Source organism: Eleutherodactylus coqui, chromosome 5 (genome assembly GCF_035609145.1).
Source record: "Eleutherodactylus coqui strain aEleCoq1 chromosome 5, aEleCoq1.hap1, whole genome shotgun sequence".
Classification (NCBI taxonomy): domain Eukaryota; kingdom Metazoa; phylum Chordata; class Amphibia; order Anura; family Eleutherodactylidae; genus Eleutherodactylus; species Eleutherodactylus coqui.
In genome coordinates, this window is record NC_089841.1 from 125,305,104 (window position 1) to 125,329,109 (window position 24,006).

The 24,006-nt window shown below is 41.8% G+C and overlaps 1 protein-coding gene across 2 annotated transcripts in view; it reads left to right on the forward strand.

The window, feature by feature from the left end:
* Positions 1–24,006, forward strand: part of PRR16 (proline rich 16) — a 304,570-nt gene that overhangs the window by 167,740 nt on the left and 112,824 nt on the right. For both annotated transcript variants that reach the window (XM_066603106.1, XM_066603107.1), the window contains exons 2-3: positions 18,249–19,111; positions 20,398–20,485. In XM_066603106.1, coding sequence (XP_066459203.1) covers positions 18,249–18,989 — 741 coding nt within the window. In that variant the 3' untranslated portion in view covers positions 18,990–19,111; positions 20,398–20,485. The remainder of the gene's footprint in view (positions 1–18,248; positions 19,112–20,397; positions 20,486–24,006) is intronic.

Genomic DNA, 24,006 nt, shown 5'->3' on the forward strand with positions numbered 1-24,006 from the left:
AAACAGAGAAATAGAGAAAAAGAAAAGACAAGTTGTTGGTTAAGGACTTAATGTATACAAACATATCTCTGCAATTACTTCTATCAGCTGCTTATTTCCTTAAACATAACCTAATAATTTACTAGTTCTGTTGTAATAAATAAACAAATGATTATACTAATTTATGGTAATGATTCTTTATGCTGGTCCTAAATGTCGTTCTCACTGCAGCCATATGACCTTGAGATGTAATAAGTAAGCCTAACCCATATATTATGTCAGCGCTAAAGCCCATGATTATTCCAGCAGTGTGTACTTACTCTTTAAGTACCATGGTTTTGTTATGCTAATTCCTGAAATTCCAGATTTTAATGCAGAATTAGTTCTTGTTATTTGATGACATACAATTCGAGGGTCATTGTCACCCTGGTTAGGCAATTATTACAACACAACAAATGTGCAGCAGTATATCAACATTAATGACTTTTGTTCCACCTGAGAATGTTAGCTCATTTATAATGATTAGAATTTGTCTATGAGAATAAAATCCCCGGTGACCAGAGTATAGTCTGAGGTCCATGATAATATAACTTCCCAACCACCTGTATGCATTATATGGGAGAAAGTGCCATGCCAGAAGTAGTAAGCTTCCCAAAGTTCTTTTTTTTAATGCACATTGAAGTCCGCAATGGAGACAGCAGCGTCATCCCTGGTTACAGTCACTTTGGTAACTTTTTATATGCACTACATCTCACATTTGTAGGCTGCTTTAGGGATTAGTAATGCTACACATGTAATATTCATGGGGATCTTAAATTGATTTAGTAGGCAATACTCAGGATATCTGGTGATCTAAGACCTGTATTTTCAACCTATGTTATGTGTACCTCAGGTGGAACATGTCATGTCCCTAGGAAGTACTCATACTCTGCTCATGCTGAAAGCATAGGAAGAAGAATAGCTTCTGTTTAGTGTCAGGCATTGCTGAGTGGTGGGACAGAAGGTATGGGTCTGGCAATGTCTCCTTACAAAAGTAATTATCACCAACAGACTCAAAGACATAAGATTGCACAACATAGCTAGGTGCATCAATTAATCACCCCCTTCTCATATCTTTGTAGCAACTCCCATAAAACTAGTAACCTAAACACACAATGGAGTCGTAGGCCACCCATTTAAGAATTAATATCTTTATCATTACAAAATGTATAAAACTTACTTTTGTAAAAAAGACATTCAAATAAATTACAAAATGACACATATACAGGATGTCCCCTGAGGAAATACGAAATGCACATTGGTGTGTTTGGTGCCAGAGTTCAGCTCACTAAATGGGTACGTTCATATTATACAGTGCCATCTTTTTTAACCCTTAGAATTGTTGTTGCTCTGCAGGGTTAATTGAGCCACCTATGTCCGTTGATGTGATTGCATCCTTATAGGGGTGGTGTGTTACAATGCTGCTGTTTGATATGTAAATTATTAGGTTAATTACTGTTAGAGTACAACATATATGTCATGTAGGGTTTACATGGATTTGTTTGTAGGCATGCATTTTTAGTGGACTTATTTATATTACATATGCTTTGCCATGAGGTGGAAAGGTAGAGGAAACCAATTTTTTTGAGCTCTTTGGCTGGAATGCATATGGTGCCTTTACTTGCATGCGACAAGCATATTTAGGATAGCTTTCTACTAATATCTAATGCTGCTAGTTTACATGCATGCGGTGGGGTTTATTCATGTGGGCAAGCAATGTGTTTGTGGGCAGCATATTCTGGCATCGCTATAGTGCAGTGATTTACATTTTATTCTAACAAATTTTGGGTTACTTTACTGATAAACGGTGATGACTCTTTTATGCATGTGGCAGACACATTTATGATAGCTATATACTCATGTGTAATTAAACATCATTTTCATCTACCCAATGGTGAACTGGGGTTTGGATATGTGTTGTTTTGTAATTTATTAGAATGTCTTATTTGCAAAAATACATTTTGTAATAATATTACTTCTTAAGTGGATGGTGTATAACTTCATAGTGTGCTTTGGTTCCTTCTTACAAAAGTAGCAGATTTTATTGAGACACTTCACACCCGTTTCTGGCATAAAAAAGTTGTAAATGTTTGTGCAAGCAGATATTTGCAAAAACATTTACAAAATTTCTTCTTTCTGTACCACTTTTCCAAAAAGTGGGCAGGACTTGTCTGGAGGGGGTGTGTCTGCCCTAAACCAACAGTTTTATGTAGAATTTATGCCAAAAACTGTGTAAATCATACTAAAAATGTATGCCAGGAGTGATTCTTCTTATTCTTATTCCTTCTTTTTCAATGTCAGACTTAATGCTGGCTATTGAGGAGCTAAATTTGGTGAGGCAGCAACGTAAATGCTTCATAGCCTATTTATTGCACAACTCCTGCTGGTTAGTAGGTCTGTGATACCTTTTTGCCTGCTTGTGGTGTAAAAGTGTATGCATTAGCGAGCTCCCCTCTTGTTTTATATTGTGTTGATGCTCAGGTTTTAATAGGCAGTACAGTGTAGGAGTATTGCCTTGAGGGTATTTTGATGTAATTAGTGTATATGTAGGGAATACATGGTTTAGAAACTTTGAGAAACACTGGTCTAAAGTGATGAAGAATTAGGGTTATCTAATATCCTTGAAGGTCTACAGAACACTTTACACAGGACGACTGTTGGGCGCATAAGTACCTGACAGTCGACTCACTGGCTATTACTCCTGTGCTCTTATACAGGAGCAACAATCATTCAGAGAATAGAGGCAGAGCAGCCGGAGATCTCTTCTGGTTGGCCAACTCCATTCACAGCCAGTTGTTCATGGATGCCTGTTTACATGGGTTGATTGGTTTTTAGGTGAACTCAGAAAAGTGATGTCTCACTCAGTGCTCTGTCAGTGGTCACGTGAACATGGGACAATTATTACCTGAATTAGCTATTTCCAGTGATTATTCGAGTGATAATCACCCCATGTAAAGGTATTTTAAGGTTTCCACTGATAACTTTCATGCATACCCATTGGCTATGCAACACTGGGCACTGCTCGTTGTGCTTATTCTTTGAGAAAACACTATTACACTTCCTCTAGCAGTGCCACAGAGACCAGTTCACATGAGCAGCCTACTGTACAATTTGAGACTTAGTGGACTTTTCCCTGAGATTCATAAAGTTGAGGCTATCCAGGCAGCCTGGCTGCTTATGAAATGTATTAACCCTTTGCAATCCAATTTTGAAATCCAGGTTTCCTAGGGGGCTTTCTCTTCCTGCCATTATACAATAGCGCCATCTACTGGCTAGAGCCAGTACTGCAGGGTGGGACATGCTGGAAAGACCCCCGACAACAGAGCGGCCAGTAATATACAGTAAGAATACCCTGCCGGACGTCTTCTGACATCGGAGCTGCACAGCCTTCAATCAGAATGTCTTCAGACGTCAGACAGTGGATTGGAAAGGGTTAAGGACTTTTTGTAGCTTTCCAGGAAAAGTCTGGTTATGAACTAAAAGAGGATATCTATTCAGGGCTACAGCAAACTGGTTTGTAGCATGCTCATATACAGTCCAGGGGTAGAAAAAGAAGATGATTGAGACCTTTCTACTTTCTCCGCTCCTCTTTGTTTGTCTCTTTTCCCCTTTACCCACGCCCAATCCCCTAACACTTGTCTGTTGCCTAGTGATTGACATGTGAAGCTTTACAGCAATGTTGTTGTAGTGCAGTGTGTAATGTGTAGCGGACGGTCTATGCTTTTGCTGTATGTTATGCTCTTGTATACAAAGTACGTATATAATATTTATTGTACTGTGTTCCCATTTGAGCTGCATCACAGTATATCATTTTTTTTTGTATTCAACAAATGGTGATAAATAATGCTGTTTTCAATGTAAAGAGCTTTAGGAGGTAACATTTACTATTTCTAGAGGTTTGGGTTGGGGAAGTGGTTAATGAGTGTGGTGTAGGCTGGGAGAGTGTATGTTTAATTTAAGTTTATACATTTTAGAAATGTTCAAAATTCTTTATAGACTACTTCCAAATCTCTTTGTTTTCTTCACACATCCACTGCATTGTTCTAAAATTCTGGCTGCCTGCAATTGCCACCCAACGTATAGGGCTTTAGAGAGCAGCCATTGAACTCAGTAGTACAGCTGTAGCAATATTTCACTTGAATTTTAGCACATTATTACTTTTGGTGCCAGAGCTTATTTAGGCTTTCAATAGCTTTACAATAGTTTGTTGTGTTAAGATGACAATAGCTTTTCAATGGGTTAAGATAACTTGTCACAGAAAGTTATTACAGTCAAGTTAAACTTTGCGACATCTCTAAATCTGTATACATCTAGATCCCCCATGTGTGGTAGTAAAGTAATCTTATCATTTCACTCTGTGGCTTCTCCTGAATACATCACAAGGCTTTCCATGGCCTAAGGAATCCTCTAAGGCCATGCACATAACTTTAACTGCAGTGATATGTTATTTTTTTTAGGTTTTCGGCAGTGTCAGTGTCAACAGTAATTTTTGTCATCTACTAATAATTTTCTTGTTAAAGCCCATTTTTGCTAATCTGGGCAAAATCATTTTGAATATGTGACATAGGGTTTAAAATAAAAACCACCTGACTCCTTCTATATAAAACTCTGGCGATTGAATGGCATTACATGGAAGTACTCAGTATTTCTATATGTATTGGTAATACATTTATTCCTAAAAATGACATGATGCTTTTGTTTCATAAGAATTTTTTAGCATACTGCTAATAAGGGAGATGGAATAATACCTCCACAGTGCCACCTATTGGAAGGCAGGATTCCTTCAAGCCAAAGTTAGACTGTTCATACAAGCCTTGTAACAATGACTGGGAATTAAAAGCAAAGCCAGACTCCATGTACAGACAGCTGTTTCAGGTTTTTTTTGCCCTTCATCAGTGTACAATAGGAGTTTGGCTTTGCTAATGAGAAGCATGGGATGGGGGTCAGGAGCCTGCAATGGAGGTCCTTAGGAAGAGCACCTAAACGGTGAATGAGGAGACTCAAAAGGCCATTCATGCTCCTCTGGGTAATATGCAAATTACCCAGAGGAGCATAAATGACCTTTTGAGTCTCCTACTGTACACTGATGAAGGGCAAATACCCTGAAACAGCTGTCTGTACATGAAGTCTGGCTTTGCTTTTACTTCCCAGTCATTATTGCAAGGCTTGTATAAAGAGTCTAACTTTGGCTTGAAGGAATGCTGCCTTCCAATAGATGGCACTGTGGAGGTATTATTCCATCTTCCTTATTTGCACATTACCCAGAGGAGCACGAACGGCCTTTTGAGTCTCCTCATTCACCGTCTAGGTGCTCTCCCTAAGGAGAAAAGATAGTGCATCATAATGCTGTAACAGTATAGGATTTGTTTATGAAAAGAAGGGTTCTCCATCTTATTAATGATTAGAGATGAGCGAACGTACTCGTCCGAGCTTGATACTCGTTCGAGTATTAGCATGTTCGAGATGCTCGTTACTAGAGGCGAGCACCACGCGATGTTCGAGTTACTTTCACTTTCATCTCTGAGACGTTAGCGCGCTTTTCTGGCCAATAGAAAGACAGGGAAGGCATTACAACTTCCCCCTGCGACGTTCAAGCCCTATACCACCCCCCTGCAGTGAGTGGCTGGCGAGATCAGGTGTCACCCGTGTATAAAAATCGGCCCCTCCCGCGGCTCGCCACAGATGCATTCTGACAGAGATCAGGGAAAGTGCTGCTGGTGCCGGAGCTGCTATAGGGAGAGCGTTAGGAGTGATTTTAGGCTTCAAGAACCCCAACGGTCCTTCTTAGGGCCACATCTGACCGTGTGCAGTACTGTTGAGGCTGCTTTTTGCAGTGTTGCACATTTTTTTTTTTGTATATCGGCCGTGCAGAGCATTGCGTCCTCAGTCTGCAGTCATTGTACAGAGTATAGGGCCAGTACTGGTGAGGCAGGGAAAGAGATATTCAGGCTATATAGGCAGCGGACTTTTTCCAAAAAATTGGGGAAAAATACTATATTTGGGCTGCCTGTGACTGTCTTCAGTTTACTGCGTGTCTGCTGGGGGTAGTAGTCCTAATTAATACGCAGCTAAGCGTTACAGGAGGCTTGCGCAAAATTGTTTCCTGGATCTGCTGTCTCTGTTACATCAGTGCCGTCATCCCGCCAGAGGGAAACAGTATACATAATATTATACGCTGCCTACAGTATCTATCTGCTGGGGGTAGTAGTCCTAATTAATACGCAGCTAAGCGTTACAGCAGGCTTGCGCAAAATTGTTTCCTGGGTCTGCTGTCTCTGTTACATCAGCGCCGTCATCCCGCCAGAGGAAAACAGTATACATAATATTATACGCTGCCTACAGTATCTATCTGCTGGGGGTAGTGGTCCTAATTAATACACAGCTAAGCGTTACAGCAGGCTTGCGCAAAATTGTTTCCTGGATCAGCTGTCTCTGTTACATCAGCACCGTCATCCCACCAGAGGGAAACAGTATACATAATATTATACGCTGCCTACAGTATCTATCTGCTGGGGGTAGTAGTCCTAATTAATACGCAGCTAAGCGTTAAAGCAGGCTTGCGCAAAATTGTTTCCTGGATCTGCTGTCTCTGTTACATCAGCGCCGTCATCCCGCCAGAGGGAAACAGTATACATAATATTATACGCTGCCTACAGTATCTATCTGCTGCGGGTAGTAGTCCTAATTAATACGCAGCTAAGCGTTACAGCAGGCTGGCGCAAAATTGTTTCCTGGATCTGCTGTCTCTGTTACATCAGCGCCGTCATCCCGCCAGAGGGAAACAGTATACATAATATTATACGCTGCCTACAGTATCTATCTGCTGGGGGTAGTAGTCCTAATTAATACGCAGCTAAGCGTTACAGCAGGCTTGCGCAAAATTGTTTCCTGGATCTGCTGTGCGTTCCGTAAGGGAAGTCAGCCTCCAACCACAGGCCAATAAGTGGCACATTTAATTACAGCGTTCTGTTTCTGCACTACAGGTAATACAGCATGCTGAGGGGTAGGGGTAGGCCTAGAGGACGTGGACGCGGGCGAGGACGCGGAGGCCCAAGTCAGGGTGTGGGCACAGGCCGAGCTCCTGATCCAGGTGTATCGCAGCCGACTGCTGCGGGATTAGGAGAGAGGCATGTTTCTGGCGTCCCCACATTCATCTCACAATTAATGGGTCCACGCGGTAGACCTTTATTAGAAAATGAGCAGTGTGAGCAGGTCCTGTCGTGGATGGCAGAAAGTGCATCCAGCAATCTATCGACCTCCCAGAATTCTGCGCCGTCCACTGCTGCAACTCTAAATCCTCTGGCTGCTGCTCCTCCTTCCTCCCAGCCTCCTCACTCCATTACAATGACACATTCTGAGGAACAGGCAGACTCCCAGGAACTGTTCTCGGGCCCCTGCCCAGAATGGGCAGCAATGGTTCCGAATCCTCTCCCACTGGAGGAGTTTGTCATGACCGATGCCCAACCTTTGGAAAGTTCCCGGGGTGTGGGGGATGAGGCTGGGGACTTCCGGCAACTGTCTCAAGAGCTTTCAGTGGGTGAGGAGGACGATGACGATGAGACACAGTTGTCTATCACTCAGGTAGTAGTAATTGGAGTAAGTCCGAGGGAGGAGCGCACAGAGGATTCGGAGGAAGAGCAGCAGGACGATGAGGTGACTGACCCCACCTGGTTTGCTACGCCTACTGAGGACAGGTCTTCAGAGGGGGAGGCAAGGGCAGCAGCAGGGCAGGTTGGAAGAGGCAGTGCAGTGGCCAGAGGTTAAAAAAAAAAAAAAAAAAAAAGAAACTAAAATTTGGTGGGATATGAACAGTTTGGATAAATATATACAACTCAATATGATACCAAGAGGTTTAAGAATAAAAAAAGAACCTACATTTGAGTATTCCACTGAATTTAAAGAAAAATGGCATGATATATTATCTGAATGCTCCATTAAATTAATGCAATTGATAGTAAAATATGAAGCAGATAAATTGAAGCAACTAGAAATTGATATAAAAAACATAGAGGAATCACTGATGAAAATGGTTGAATTGGAGGAATGGTGTCATATGGATAAAAAATTAAAAAATAATATTGCAAAGATGGAAGAGAATATCATGTATACAAAGAAAAACAAATTGGAAAGGGACAGAAAGGATTATGATACAAATAATGTTTACAACTGGAACAACAAACGCATGTATAGAGGTGAATTCAGACCTATACTAAAACGTAACAACAGAGATAAAAAAAGAAAATACAACAAAGTCACATTTTCCACAACTGATACTGAAGGACACACCACAGAAAGAGATTCGTCCAGCTGCAGCATGTCAAGTCCGGAACCTGGCATATCCGGTATGAGCATGAGAAAGAAGATGCAAAAAAACGAGGCAACCTTAAGCAAAAGATATCCCAGCAGGAATCGGAGGATGTGAATAAGAATATCATTGTCCAAACACCGTTTATTGTTTCAGAACAACAGTTATGTCTTTTGAATAAAGGCTTAAGCTTCTCTCCTGAAAATGACTTTTCTTTGTTTGACACACTACTGGACATAAATAGGTTTATTAGATCCCTGACTGTTAAAAGATATTTTTCTGACAAAATCTGGAGTACAAATATGAACCTACAAGATATCTCTTCTGACTATCAATGTATCAATGAATTTGAGAACTGCACCTTTAAGGAAATTCTGGTAACTAAAGATCTAATGGAGTTGGAAAAAGAGGGTGGAAGTGAATTGGTTGGCAGAAAAAATGTGAATAAGATCAATTTCCACGTCCCCAACCCAAGCTTCTACCCTCTGAGCGCTAGAACAAAACACATGGATGACTTTCAACTGGCCATGGAAAAAGAACTCTTTAAAATTAAAGAAACCAACGTATGTAGAAAAAAGAAGAAAGATAATCTCACCACTAAAGAAAAAATCGGTTTGAAGGAATTCATGAATAATAAGAATCTAGTGATACGTAAATCTGATAAGGGGGGTAATATAGTTTTGCTGGATTCTGACCTCTATGCAAATCTTGTCAAAAATATATTGAATAATACTGATATATATAAAAAAATTGATACTAATCCGCTACAAGGCTGTTTAAAAGAACTTGACAAATTATTGCGTGTAGGGAAAGAATTTGGCATTTTAGATGATAAAATTATTTCATATTTGTCTCCCCCAAATCCTGTTATGGCCTTATTCCATGGTCTTCCCAAAATCCATAAGGGTATATTTCCGCCTCCATTACGACCGATAGTTGCAGGGATCGGCTCACCCTGTGAGCATTTAAGCTCGTGGGTGGACCGATCCCTGCAACCGTTAGTATATAGAACCCCTGGTTTTTTGAGGGATAGCAAGCATGTGATACAAAAATTGCAACATATGAAGTGGAATGATGGCTTATGTTGGATCTTATGTGATGTCAAGGATCTGTATTCTTGCATACCACATCATGCGGCCATAGAAGCAGTACGTTTTCATTTACAGAATTTCAGTAATTATAATAATGAGTTGAAGGAATTTATTTTGTTATCTACGGAATTTTTATTAACACATAATTTTTTCTCCTTTGATCAACAATTTTTTTTACAAATTTCTGGAGCCCCGATGGGATCCAAATTTTCTCCGGTTATAGCCAACCTTTTTATGAGTTGGTGGGAAGATTCCTTTATTTTTAGTCATAATAACCCTTTTGTTGACCGCATGATGTGGTATGCAAGATATATTGACGATATAATAATTATTTGGAACAAAGGTCTAGGACAAAGTAGGGTGCATGAACAAGTTAGTCAGTTTGAAAATTACATCAACAATAATTCTGTCAACTTGCAGTTCATTGTGACACATAGTGATGTGGAGGTACCATTTCTGGATTTAACCTTAAGAGGTAATTGTATCAAAGGAATAGAGACCAAATTATGCAGAAAAATAACAGCGGGTAATACCATACTACACGCAAATAGCGGCCATCCCAGACACACTATTAAAGCTATCCCCGTAGGGGAACTCATACGGGCTAAAAGATCCTGCTCGGATGATGTTTCATTTAATGCAGTAAAAATGGACATCAAAAATAGGCTGCATCAAAGAGGTTACAAACAGTCATCATTGGATGAGGCATGCACTAAAATAGAAACAGTCAGTAGAGAAGAGTTACTTAAGGATAAATGTATAAGAAAAAAAGGGAACATTAATAAAGGAATGGTTTTCTCTACAGCATATAGCAGAAATTTTTATGAAATTAAAAAAATGTTTTTCAAATTTTTGCCTGTTTTAAGACAGGATGATACTGTTGATGAGATATTAAATGAGGGAATTAAATGTGTTGCAAAAAGAAACAAAAATTTGGGAGATCTGATAGCACCTAGTACTTTTTCTTCCAATCAGGGAAAACCGCAGTGGATGAAATTTCAAGGTTTTTTCCGCTGCGGTAATTCTAGATGCACTGTTTGTCACTTAGCTGATAGGAGAAAAACCTTTTCTGACAGCGGCAATAATAGAGAGTATAAAATTTGTAATTACATCAACTGCAACACTATTAATGTAGTATATATGATTCAATGCAGAGAGTGTAATTTGAACTACATAGGTTGCACCACATGTAAGTTGAAAACCCGAATCAATGAACACATCCGTGACATCAAAAAAGATAATGTGAATAGTTCAGGTGCGGTTAAACACTTTTGTGATAAGCACAAAGGAAATTTAAATACTTTCTCATTTTTTGGAATTGAAAAGGTCATAAATAAAAAGAAAGGAAGAATTAACCCGGATAAAGTGTTTAAAAGGGAAGCGTTCTGGATCTTAAATTTAGATACAAGATTCCCAAAAGGAATGAATTATAAAACAGACCTTTTATACATTTATTAGTTGCAATAAATATTATCCATCAAAAAACACATATTGATCCCAACGTGATTCCACTATGCTGTAAATGTATGGTGTAACGATGTTGATTGCTATATGTTACTGTTTGTACCATCTCACATTAATAATTTGTGTCTTAATTTACTGTTGCTGTCAGAAGAATTATTTTGCTTCTACAACAGTGACATATTGACTTCATACTTTATCTTATATAGTGGAGCACATAATGCATAAATGTTCTATTTCATACACCATTTAGTATATTATGTATATACAAAATAATCAGGGCAAGTTCCTGCAGGAGGGACGAGCTTTGGTAACTGAAGTAATAGATTGCCATGGGTTAATTGCACATATGTTTTTAATTTCACTTATTTTCACTAAGCCTTTTTAAGGTTTGTATAACGGCTTTGTTAGTCAGAGGTGAACAAGGTTTCATAACCGAAACGCGTTCTCTGTATCAGTCAAGCACCTAAAAGAAAATAAAAAGCAAGTTTTTTCACAATAAGCTGTATTCCTGCAATTGGATTGTTTTGCGATTAACCAGACCGAATAATCCACCAACTGTTTCCCAAAGCGCCCCCTCGTGCCATGCCACCCTGCAGAGGCCGAGGTGCTCAAACGTCTGGCAGTTTTTCACTGAGAGTGCAGACGACCGACGAACAGTGGTGTGCAACCTTTGTCGCGCCAAGATCAGCCGGGGAGCCACCACCACCAGCCTCACCACCACCAGCATGCGCAGACATATGATGGCCAAGCACCCCACAAGGTGGGACGAAGGCCGTTCACCGCCTCCGGTTTGCACCGCTGCCTCTCCCCCTGTGCCCCAACCTGCCGCTGAGATCCAACCCCCCTCTCAGGACACAGGCACTACCGTCTCCTGGCCTGCACCCACACCCTCACCTCCGCTGTGCTCGGCCCCATCCACCAATGTCCCTCAGCGCACCGTCCAGCCGTCGCTAGCGCAAGTGTTGGAGCGCAAGCGCAAGTACGCCACCATGCACCCGCACGCTCAAGCGTTAAACGTGCACATAGCCACATTTATCAGCCTGGAGATGCTGCCGTATAGGGTTGTGGAAACGGAGGCTTTCAAAGGTATGATGGCGGCCGCGGCCCCACGCTACTCAGTTCCCAGTCGCCACTACTTTTCCCGATGTGCCGTCCCAGCCCTGCATGACCACGTCTCCCGCAACATTGTACGCGCCCTCACCAACGCGGTTACTGCCAAGGTCCACTTAACAACGGACACGTGGACAAGCACAGGCGGGCAGGGCCACTATATCTCCCTGACGGCACATTGGGTGAATTTAGTGGAGGCTGGGACAGAGTCAGAGCCTGGGACTGCTCACGTCCTACCCACCCCCAGAATTGCGGGCCCCAGCTCGGTGGTGGTATCTGCGGCGGTGTATGCTTCCTCCACTAAACCACCCTCCTCCTCCTACGCAACCTCTGTCTCGCAATCAAGATGTGTCAGCAGCACGTCGCCACCAGTCGGTGTCGCGCGGGGTGGCAGCACAGTGGTGGGCAAGCGCCAGCAGGCCGTGCTGAAACTACTCAGCTTAGGAGAGAAGAGGCACATGGCCCACAAACTGCTGCAGGGTCTGACAGAGCAGACCGACCGCTGGCTTGCGCCGCTGAGCCTCCAACCGGGCATGGTCGTGTGTGACAACGGCCGTAACCTGGTGGCGGCTCTGCAGCTCGGCAGCCTCACGCACGTGCCATACCTGGCCCACGTCTTTAATTTGGTGGTTCAGCGCTTTCTGAAAAGCTACCCACACTTGTCAGACCTGCTCGGAAAGGTGCGCCGGCTCTGCGCACATTTCCGCAAGTCCCACACGGACGCTGCCACCCTGCGCACCCTGCAACATCGGTTTCATCTGCCAGTGCACCGACTGCTGTGCGACGTGCCCACACGGTGGAACTCTACGCTCCACATGTTGGCCAGGCTCTATGAGCAGCGTAGAGCTATAGAGGAATACCAACTCCAACATGGGCGGCGCAGTGGGAGTCAGCCTCCTCAATTCTTTACAGAAGAGTAAGCCTGGTTGGCAGACATCTGCCAGGTCCTTGGAAACTTTGAGGAGTCTACCTAGATGGTGAGCGGCGATGTTGCAATCATTAGCGTCACCATTCCTCTGCTATGCCTCTTGAGAAGTTCCCTGCAAAGCATAAAGGCAGACGATTTGCACTCGGAAACAGAGGTGGGGGAAGACAGTATGTCGCTGGATAGTCAGAGCACCTCATGTCTTTATCTCTGCGCGTTGAGGAGGAGGAGCATGAGGAGGATGAGGAGGAGGGGGAAGAGACAGCTTGGCCCACTGCTGAGGGTACCCATGCTGCTTGCCTGTCATCCTTTCAGCGTGTATGACCTGAGGAGGAGGAGGAGGATCCTGAAAGTGATCTTCCTAGTGAGGACAGCCATGTGTTGCGTACAGGTACCCTGGCACACATGGCTGACTTCATGTTAGGATGCCTTTCTCGTGACCCTTGCGTTACATGCATTCTGGCCACTACGGATTACTGGGTGTACACACTGCTCGACCCACGGTATAAGGAGAACCTTTCCACTCTCATACCCGAAGAGGAAAGGGGTTCGAGAGTGATGCTATACCACAGGACCCTGGCGGACAAACTGATGGTAAAATTCCCATCCGACAGCGCTAGTGGCCGAAGGCGCAGTTCCGAGGGCCAGGTAGCAGGGGAGGCGCAGAGATCAGGCAGCATGTACAGCACAGGCAGGGGAACACTCTCTAAGGCCTTTGACAGCTTTCTGGCTCCCCAGCAAGACTGTGTCACCGCTCCCCAGTCAAGGCTGAGTCGGCGGGAGCACTGTAAAAGGATGGTGAGGGAGTACGTAGCCGATCGCACGACCGTCCTCCGTGACGCCTCTGCCCCCTACAACTACTGGGTGTCGAAGCTGGACACGTGGCCTGAACTCGCACTGTATGCCCTGGAGGTGCTTGCTTGTCCTGCGGCTAGCGTCTTGTCAGAGAGGGTGTTTAGTGCGGCTGGGGGAATCATCACAGATAAGCATACCCGCCTGTCAACCGACAGTGCCGACAGGCTTACACTCATCAAGATGAACAAAGCCTGGATTTCCCCAGACTTCTCTTCTCCACCAGCGGACAGCAGCAATACCTAAACAATACGAAGGCTGCAGCCGCGGATGGAAGCATTGTTCTCTATCACCATCAAAAACGTGGACCTTTTAGCTTCATCAATCTGTGTATAATATTCATCCTCCTCCTGCTCCTCCTCCTGAAACCTGACGTAATCACGCCGAACGGGCAATTTTTCTTAGGCCCACAAGGCTCAGTCTTATAATTTTTGTAAACAATTTTTATACGTTTCAATTCTCATTAAAGCGTTGAAACTTGCACCTGAACCAATTTTTATTTTAACTGGGCTGCCTCCAGGCCTAGTTACAAATTAAGCCACATTAACCAAAGCAATTAATGGGTTTCACCTGCCCTCTTGGTTGGGCATGGGCAATTCTTCTGACGTACATTAGTACTATTGGTACACTAATTTTTTGGGGCCCTCGCCTACAGTGTAATCCAATTAATTTTTTGCCCACCTGCATTAAAGCTGACGTTACATCAGCTGTGATGGGCACTGCAATGGGATACATTTATGTACAGCCGGTGGGTTCCAGGGAGCCACCCATGCTGTCAGTCCACACGGAGTTGTAACTGCATGTGTCCACTTCTAAAGAACCCCAGTCTGACTGGGCCATGCAGTGTGGGCCAAAGCCCACCTGCATTAAACATGACATTACCTCAGCTGTGATGGGCAATGCAATGGGATATATTTATGTACCGCCGGTGGCTTCCTGGCACCCACCCATGCTGTCGGTCCACACGGAGTTGTAACTGCATGTGTCCACTTCTAAAGAACCCCAGTCTGACTGGGGCATGCAGTGTGGGCCGAAGCCCACCTGCATTTAATCGGACGTTACATCAGCTGTGATGGGCACTGCAATGGGATACATTTATGTACAGCCGGTGGGTTCCAGGGAGCCACCCATGCTGTGGGTGCACACGGAATTCCCATTGCGGAGTTGTACCTGCCTGTGACTATTTATAAAAAAACGCGGTCTGACTGGGGCATGCAGAGACCTTCACAGAATGAATAGTGTGTGGCACATAGGTTCCCCATTGCTATGCCCACGTGTGCAGCTCCTGATGGCGGTGGCACAGGATTATATTTCTCATTGCTTCTGCACAGCATTGTGGGCTATTGCCCCGCCCCTTTTAAAGAGGGTCGCTGCCTAGCCGTGCCAACCCTCTGCAGTGTGTGCCTGCGGTTCCTCCTCATGGCAGACGCACTTATAAATAGACATGAGGGTGGTGTGGCATGAGGGCAGCTGAAGGCTGGGCAGGGACACTTTGGTGTGCGCTGTGGACACTGGGTCGTGCGGGGGGGGGGGGGGGGTTGGGCAGCATGTAACCCAGGAGAAGTGGCAGCGGAGTGTCATGCAGGCAGTGATTGTGCTTTGTTGGAGGTAGTGTGGTGCTTGGCTAAGGTATGCATTGCTAATGAGGGCTTTTCAGATGTAAAAATTGTTGGGGGGGGGGGCCCACTCTTGCCGCTATTGTGGCTTAATAGTGGGACCTGGGAACTTGAGATGCAGCCCAACATGTAGCCCCTCGCCTGCCCTATCCGTTGCTGTGTCGTTCCCATCACTTTCTTGAATTGCCCAGATTTTCACAAATGGAAACCTTAGCGAGCATCGGCGATATACAAAAATGCTCGGGTCGCCCATTGACTTCAATGGGGTTCGTTACTCGAAACGAACCCTCGAGCATCGCGAAAATTTCGTCCCGAGTAACGAGCACCCGAGCATTTTGGTGCTCGCTCATCTCTATTAATGATTCTTAATTAACCTGAGTGACAAAAGATGTGTTTTATTACTGACAGCATTTCATTTTCTCATGATTGCTTCTTAATTTTATAAGTACAAGAGGGCAATCCCAAGTGCCTCACTATATTTTCTGTGCTCAGAATGTTCTCCTATTTTGAACACATTTCATTTTGATTAGTGGAAAAAATATAACTTGATAAATGAATAATATACTAGATGATTATTTTCCCTAAACTATACTAGATAGATAGATAGATAGATAGAGAGAGAGAGAGAGAGATAGATAGATAGATAGATAGATAGATAGATAGATAGATAGATAGATAGATAGATAGATAGAATGGAGAGACAACAGGACACATAAAACTGTAAAGTTGAAGGATAACAATAAGAGACTTGGAGAGAAAAAGTTGACTTCCCCATTACATTCATCATTATTATGAGCCAATTTCAAAAGATTCATCTTTGTTATATTTTTTAAGGTAATCCGTTCTTCCAGTTTTGTGAGCAGTCATTGTTTCTACTACAATAGTATCTCTGATTTATACATTTTACTTGTAAAGCTCTTATATTTGCTAAAGGTACTCTTACACGAGGTGATAATCACCAGAATAATCACTGGAAACAGCAAATTCGGGCAATAGTTGTCCCGTGTACACACAGCCACCAACAGTTCACTGAGCGTCACTTGAGGGTCACTTGGCTTTTCGCTCACCGAAAAAACAAGTATAGGCCCGTGAAAACAGGCAGCCATTCAGTTCATCTATAAATGACTGCCTGTTTGCAGTGAATGGAGGTGGGCAGCCAGAAGAGATTTCTGACCATTCTACCTCTGTTCTTTGAATGTCTATCGTTCCTCTGTGAAAGTACAGGAACGATAGCCATTGGGACAACTGTTGGGCACTCATGCACCCAACAGTCATCTTGTGTAAAGTGGCCTTTAGTTCTTGTATATGTCTTTCATATGTACTCCTAAAAATGATGGGACCAAAGGGTTGGCCTGAGCAAAAAGAAAATAGTCCCAGAGACTGGAATAGAGCTTACATGTGTGTCTGTTTTTCATATGATAAAGCAATTATGTTGTATGTGGACTATATTTAGTGACTGACAATGATATATTAAGACATCTGATATGCATACCACAATGCATAGTGCTTTCTTGCGTTCCCTTATAAATGTCCTAAGAATCCTAGAAAAATTATAAGTTGACTCTATAGGTATGCATAAGGACTCATTCACACAACCGAATCCGTAAAACGTTGTAGGAGTCCTGCAGCGTTTTACTGGTCTATGTGAGCTGGCATAGACCGCTAATGGCAGCAAGTGCACTATGCATGACTGTGTATCTTATGCACATGGTCATGCGCAGTGTAATTTAGTATTTTTTAAAATTTCCCACTCTGTTTCCTAGTGGGATTGAGTATGAATCACTACCCATATGCAATGTATTGTGTATGGACAGCATTGTGTACACTGTCAATAGAAAAAAATAGGGCTCATGCTGTGTGTTACATGGAGAAATAGACAATGCTGCAATTTATTTTTAGCACCTACCTACATGCAGTGTTAACACGCTAATGTGAGCAAGTCAATGAAAATCCATTTACTTTCACTGACTCAATTCACCACGTGTCACGTGGCCATAGTATGCCATGAAATCACGGTCCTGTGAATGAGCCCTAATAAGTATTCTCAAACACACTTTTGGACACAGAACTATTGCTGGACTTGTTGTTCCCTAGGCTGGACTAATATAGACATATATTACATAACTCTAATTTTCAAGACTAGGGCAAACATGGACAAGACCTGAATCCATAGACTACAATTACTCATTCATGTACAAAAATATTGATATGATATGTGTTTTAGAGGCAATGTGTGATATCTAATGAATGCTGCCTGCCTTTGCCCTTTTTCTGGCCATTGTGACACATTGCCCAGGAGATAATTACTGATATTTCTTAAATATGAATTACACAATGAACATCCAAACAACTTTGTGCCACCTTTTGAAAGGTTTGAATGAGCTTTTTATAAGGATTCAAACATCTGTTTCAAGTCATGCATGCTTTCAATTTATTACAGCGGCATCCCATGCTTCTTTAGTTACTAATTCAAACATAGTCGTAACGAACTGTCCATGAGGGTGATGTCACACGTGCAGTTTTTGTTCAGGTTTTTTATGCAGTTTCTGAAGCCAAAATCAGGTGTGGGTCATAAAAGGAGATAAAGTATAAAGGACAAATACTATTTCTTCTCTTTTTTTTATTCTCTCTTGGACTTGGCTTCAAAATTGTATCCAAAAGCCTGAATAAAACCTGCTCCGTTGAAAGCACCGAAAAAGCAAACATAGGCAAAAAAAAAAAATTAAAGTGGCAACAGTTCAACTACTAGAGTAGATACCCATTCAAAGAGCAATAAATCATTTTTCCTATATCAATAAAGTAAATGATTAATTATAGATATTCGGAAATACTGATTGTTACTTATATCTGTTACTTATGTCTTACAGGTGGTCGACCAAATTGACACTTTAACTTCAGATCTGCAGCTGGAAGATGAGATGACAGACAGTTCAAAAACTGACACTTTGAACAGCAGTTCTAGCAGTACAACAGCTTCTAGTTTAGACAAGGTTAAAGTTCGAGCCAATGCACCCTTAATAAGTCCACCTGCACATCCATCAGCTGTGCTGACAGTACTCAGAAAGCCCAATCCACCACCACCTCCTCCTCGGTTAACACCCGTGAAGTTTGAAGAAACACAAAGGTTAATTAACTCAGCCAACAGTGGAAGGAATAATGGAGTGTTGCTTCGCAATGGTGGTTTGCCTGGGGGACCTGTCAAAATTCCTAATGGTGACAGATGTAGAATTCATAACATCAAAATGGATAAAACGACTGGACAGCTGATGACACACAGACCAGAAAAAGATCAGACTTCAACAAGAGAACGCGTACGCTTTAGTGAAAATGTCTTATACCATGGTTATTGTCCAGACTGTGATGTTCGATCGGAAATGAAAAACAGAGATGTGCATCACCATGGAGAGTCTATCAACTTGGCAGGAAAATTCCCTCATCACTGTCCCTTATCCCCTTCAGAAATGCCATCTTTTCCTGTTGAAAATGGTGGTCTAGGAATCGCTAATAGTGGTTGTCAACCTCCTTTAAAACCTGGAAGTCAGCCTCCTCCAACCACACCGAAACCTCAAAAAACTATATTGAGGAAATCAACCACTACAACTGTGTGATATTATTTTTACATTTTGATTTTTATTATAATAAATATTAAATATTTGATAATGAGCACTTTAAAGCAATAAAAGACCAGATACAACCCTTCTGTCTTCAGAAGTGTCAAATCAATCCCGTGGTAAGTGTGATTTAATACATATTTATTATTAAATCTGTTTTTGCAGAATAGTATTGTAAATTTGCTAATTTTGTTCTGAAATGGCTACAGAAATACCATTTTAAACAGATTATTAGCCCTTTCTAAAGGAAATCTGTCCAAATGAATAAAACGTTGTTCCCCATATAGAATAAAAGTATTTTGTATTAAGTCTGTTAGTATTGCTTAAAGGCAGTAAGGATCGCATATGCTTTGAATACAGTAAACCCACAATATTGAGGTGACAGATTTAGCAAAGATTAACTTGACCTTTTTAATGCATTATGATAACTATCTATGCCAGAGTTTGTTACCATTTCAATTGCTTTACAATGGGTTTGTGTTAAGATAACACAACAATAGCTGTTCAATGGCTTTGAGAGAACTTCTTACAGAAAGTTATTGCAGTCCAGTTAAAGTTTGCTACATCAGTATCCAGCCCCAACTAGCTGATTATTGGGTCGGCTTCAGTTTAAAGAGGATTTATTGTGATAAAACTACCTACTGTATTTGCAGAGTAAAGGTACTCTTACACAGAATGACAGTCGCCCAGGTAATCACTCAAAAGAGTGGCTATGGGCAACTGTCATCCTGTGTAAACATAGGACCCGACAGGCTAGGTTAGTGAGAATCAGAATTGCTTGGTTTTCAGCTCACCAAGCAACTATGGGCCCATGTAAGCAGGCAGGCTTTAATCTATGAATAGATAGGAGACGAAAAGGAAATGGGTGGAACTGAGCATTTATCAATAAAAGTAAAGTTTGGACTAATCCCTTTCAGCATCAATCTGTTATATGGGAGTTTGAGCTATCACCAGAATCTATATTTTTCTCATTTGTTCATCTAGAAATGACTGCCCATTTACTGTGAATGGAGGCGGGTGGCTGGAAGAGATCTCTGGCATGCACCACCTCCATTCAGTGAGTGTTATCATTCTTGTGTAAAAGCATTCATTAGTTAGTGCTGGTTGGAGTCATGATGCCACTAAATTGTAGAATGAAAGCAAGGTATTTATGAATACTGCCTGATCAATGAGAGCATCACTTGAACATTATAATGCTAATATGTTATTTTGAATATCTTCCTGAAAGATAATTTCTCTGCTTTCAAATTTGTGAGTATTATGTCTATTGATTTATTACTAGGTGTTATAAGGTTTAGTGAGTCTATAAATCTTCCTGTTATGGCATCACAGCAATCTGTGCAATACATTCAAAAGTCTTGCTTTGCATTTGTTTGTTACCTTTTGATATTCAATTACCTTTTAGAGAGCATATTGTACCGGAACCTACCTAAATGGATCCAGGAGAGTACTACATATGGCTACATGGACTCTATAAAGAATACAAGTGTCGGGTGAGCAAATGCATTTCATCACATTCTTGGAATTCACTGAATTACTGAGTTTTTATCTTTTCTTTTTTTAAATGTAAATACCTATCTATAATGTAACTAGAGAATATCTGACAGCAGATGACTGTAATTTGTCAGATTTGTACAGTATGTTATTCATTATACAGTATAAAGTAATAGTAACTAAACTCATTGTCAAAAAAATATCAAGCACCTAGAATGAGTTGTTGGAATCAAATGAAACTTTCTCTGTGTGATTGTAACATTGATATAAGTAAGTGATTACAATGTCAGAGCAAAAGGATCATTTATTATAGGGTACTGATCTCTTGAAGGAGGCGCTAGTACCCTGTTGTACCACCTCTAGCTTGGATACAAGATGTGATATGGGTGGACATGGAGGCTGTAGTACCCTGTTGTACTGCCTCCAGCTTGGATACAATATGTGATACGGGCGGGCATGGAGGCTCTAGTACCCCGTTGTACCGCCTCTAGCTTCGATACAAGATGTGATACGGACAGACATGGAGGCTTTGGTACCCTGTTGTACCACCTCTAGCTTGGATACAAGATGTGATACGGGTGGACATGGAGGCTTTAGTACCCTGTTGTACCACCTCTAGCTTGGATACAAGATGTGATACGGTAGGACATGGAGGCTCTAGTACCCTGTTGTACCACCTCTAGCTTGGATACAATATGTGATATGGGTGGGCATGGAGGTTCTAGTACCGTGTTGTACCACCTCTAGCTTGGATAGAAGATGTGATACAGGTGGACATGGAGGTTCTAGTGCCCTGTTGTACTGCCTCTAGCTTGGATACAAGATGTGATACAGGTGGACATGGAGGCTCTAGTACCTTGTTGTACCGCCTCTAGCTTGCATGTAAAACATGATACGGGTAGGCATGGAGGCTCTAGTACCCTGTTGGGCCGCTTCTAGCTTGGATACAAGATGTTATACGGACAGACATGGAGGCTCTAGTATCCTGTTGTACTGCCTCTAGCTTGGGTACAAGATGTGTTACGGATAGACATGAAGGCATACAGGTTCTATATGATATCCTGCAGTATATCATTCCACATTTGCTGTAACTAAGCTTCTAGATTGTGCAAATTTGTTGGCTGTCAAAGTTTGTATCCCAGTTGGTCCCGTACTTGTTCTATTGGTAAAAAATCTGGAGACTAGGTAAGCCACAGAAGTATGACAATGTTATGGAGGGTTTCTTGTGACACCCTTGCTGTGTGCAGCTGAGCATTATCCTGCTGAAAAATACCTCTTGGAAGCCACCACGAGAGGAACACATGTGGCTGCAGGATGTCCTGGACATATCGCTGAGCTGTCATTATCCCAAATACCACTACTTGGGGTGACCGACTGTCTTATGTAATGACCCTTCAGGCCTAACGGACAAAGCAACAGATTATTGACTCCCCCTCATGGCGTCACTTATAGTGCTTAAATAATACACTGTATATATAATCAACAGTATACGAATAAGTGTAGGCTTGTGAAATATAAACTCTTAGTACCAAGATTATTAATGCCATTGGTGTGACTTTCAGTAGAGAACAGTGATGTAGCCTGCATGACTGCACAGACTGCACACCCCTCAGACTGGTCATGGTCACATTCATGCCACAATGATGGAAGCACTTTTGGTTCTGGGGACCATTTCTTAACTCCAGTGTGTCACCTTCAACTGCATGATTTAACCAGTGCCGACAATCCAGTGTTGAACAGTAAATAGGTAATAAATAGTTTTTTAATGGGTTTAAAGAACCACCAGCTTACGTTGTGCATCTTGGTGCGAGCCTATTGCCTAGGTTCTTTGCTGCTTAAACCCCCATGTTCAGCTATTATAACTGGGTTAGGCATAGTGTAAATCCTGAATTTCATATAGATACAGAGTTGCCAAAAAACTTGCCCTACACCTATAGCTCAGTATGCCCCATTTGGGCCAATAACAAGGTGCTGCCTAAACCAGTCATTGAGTATGTATATATACTGTACCTTTAAACCCCCTCATTTATCAGAGCTTGGTTGCGACTGCTATCTCAGCATTCCCTATAGCTGCACTGACTGCATCGATTTCCTCAGCATGTACTGGTGGAAATATTACTGTCAAAAGACCATGCATACAGTCAAAATTATATTTATACTATTATGTTACTTAAATTGGTATTATAATTTTAGTCCTTTGATCATCTGAGTCTACAGTACAGAGGACACGCATAATCGTCGGAAACATTTTTAAGCACAGATAAAGTATTTTGCTACAATAAAGGGACATTCACTGTCAAGTGCTATTCCAGGCTAAAAAACATTGCTTTTGTGTCTGCAAAGGAAATACTTCTATTGTCAACACAAGCAGAGACAATAAAAGGAGAATGTGGAACATAGGAAGAAATGGATTTTACAGAAGAGCCCAGATTAAATGCACAGCAGTTCTTAGAGAAAGAAAAGACAAGAGAGAATAAGCTATACATATATTTTGTAACCCCTTCACATCCAGAATTTGTATATCTATGTCCTAGATGTTGATGCACCGTGCAACTAATGCCGCTTTTACACGGGACGACAGTCATCTAAATGACTGCATGAGCACTGACTTTACTGCTAAGGTCGTTAGCACTCGTGTAGAGCATTTACACTGACAGACTTCACTGCTGGTAAATAAGGTTACAAGCCAACAGCACTAAAAAAAACTCTCAAGGTGAGGTGGAAAACATGCAAAGCCACTAGGGACCTGAACTCAAGGCCCCAATAATAGTCCAGAAGTAGTGTAAATAAGTGGCAGCATAGGTGGTACAATCTTGCAGTTAAAGAAGGTTTTTATTTAATCTATATTTAAAAAATCTATGTTTTGGCCTGCCTTGGCTCGAAAAAGACCTCACCGCTGGATCCTTGGCTTCTTGCTGAGCGTTTCATCTTCTATGATTCTAACAGATGCTCACGGTTTGTATAATTTAGTTTCAAAACATTCTATAAGGGGTTAACAGTTTTACAAATAAGAGTTATTCCCAGTGCAGAGTGCGCAAAAAGTTATCATAAAATAATGTAACTAATTAACGTAAGAACATGAATAGACCACAGAGAAAAGAATAGTAGAAATGTCAATTAAAACATATCGCCTAAACCATAGGAATCGTGAGGGCCAGTAATTGGGAAATGCCTGGGAACGGTTCTTCTACATTATAAAACCATAGCAATTAGAAAAAGCTGATTGAAATGCGATTTAAATTAAATTCTTTAGACTAACAAGTCAATATACATTTTATGTAATGTTCTTTATTATGAAGTGTGCACCAGTGCATCAATTCTAATTCTATCTATCCATCTATCTATCTCTCTCATATTTATCTCTCTCTCATATCTGTCTATCTATCTATCTATCTATCTATCTATCTATCTATCTATCTATCTCATATCTATCTATTTATCTATCTATCTATCTATCTATCTATCTATCTATCTATCTATCTATCTATCTATCTATCTATCTATGTATCTATCTCATATC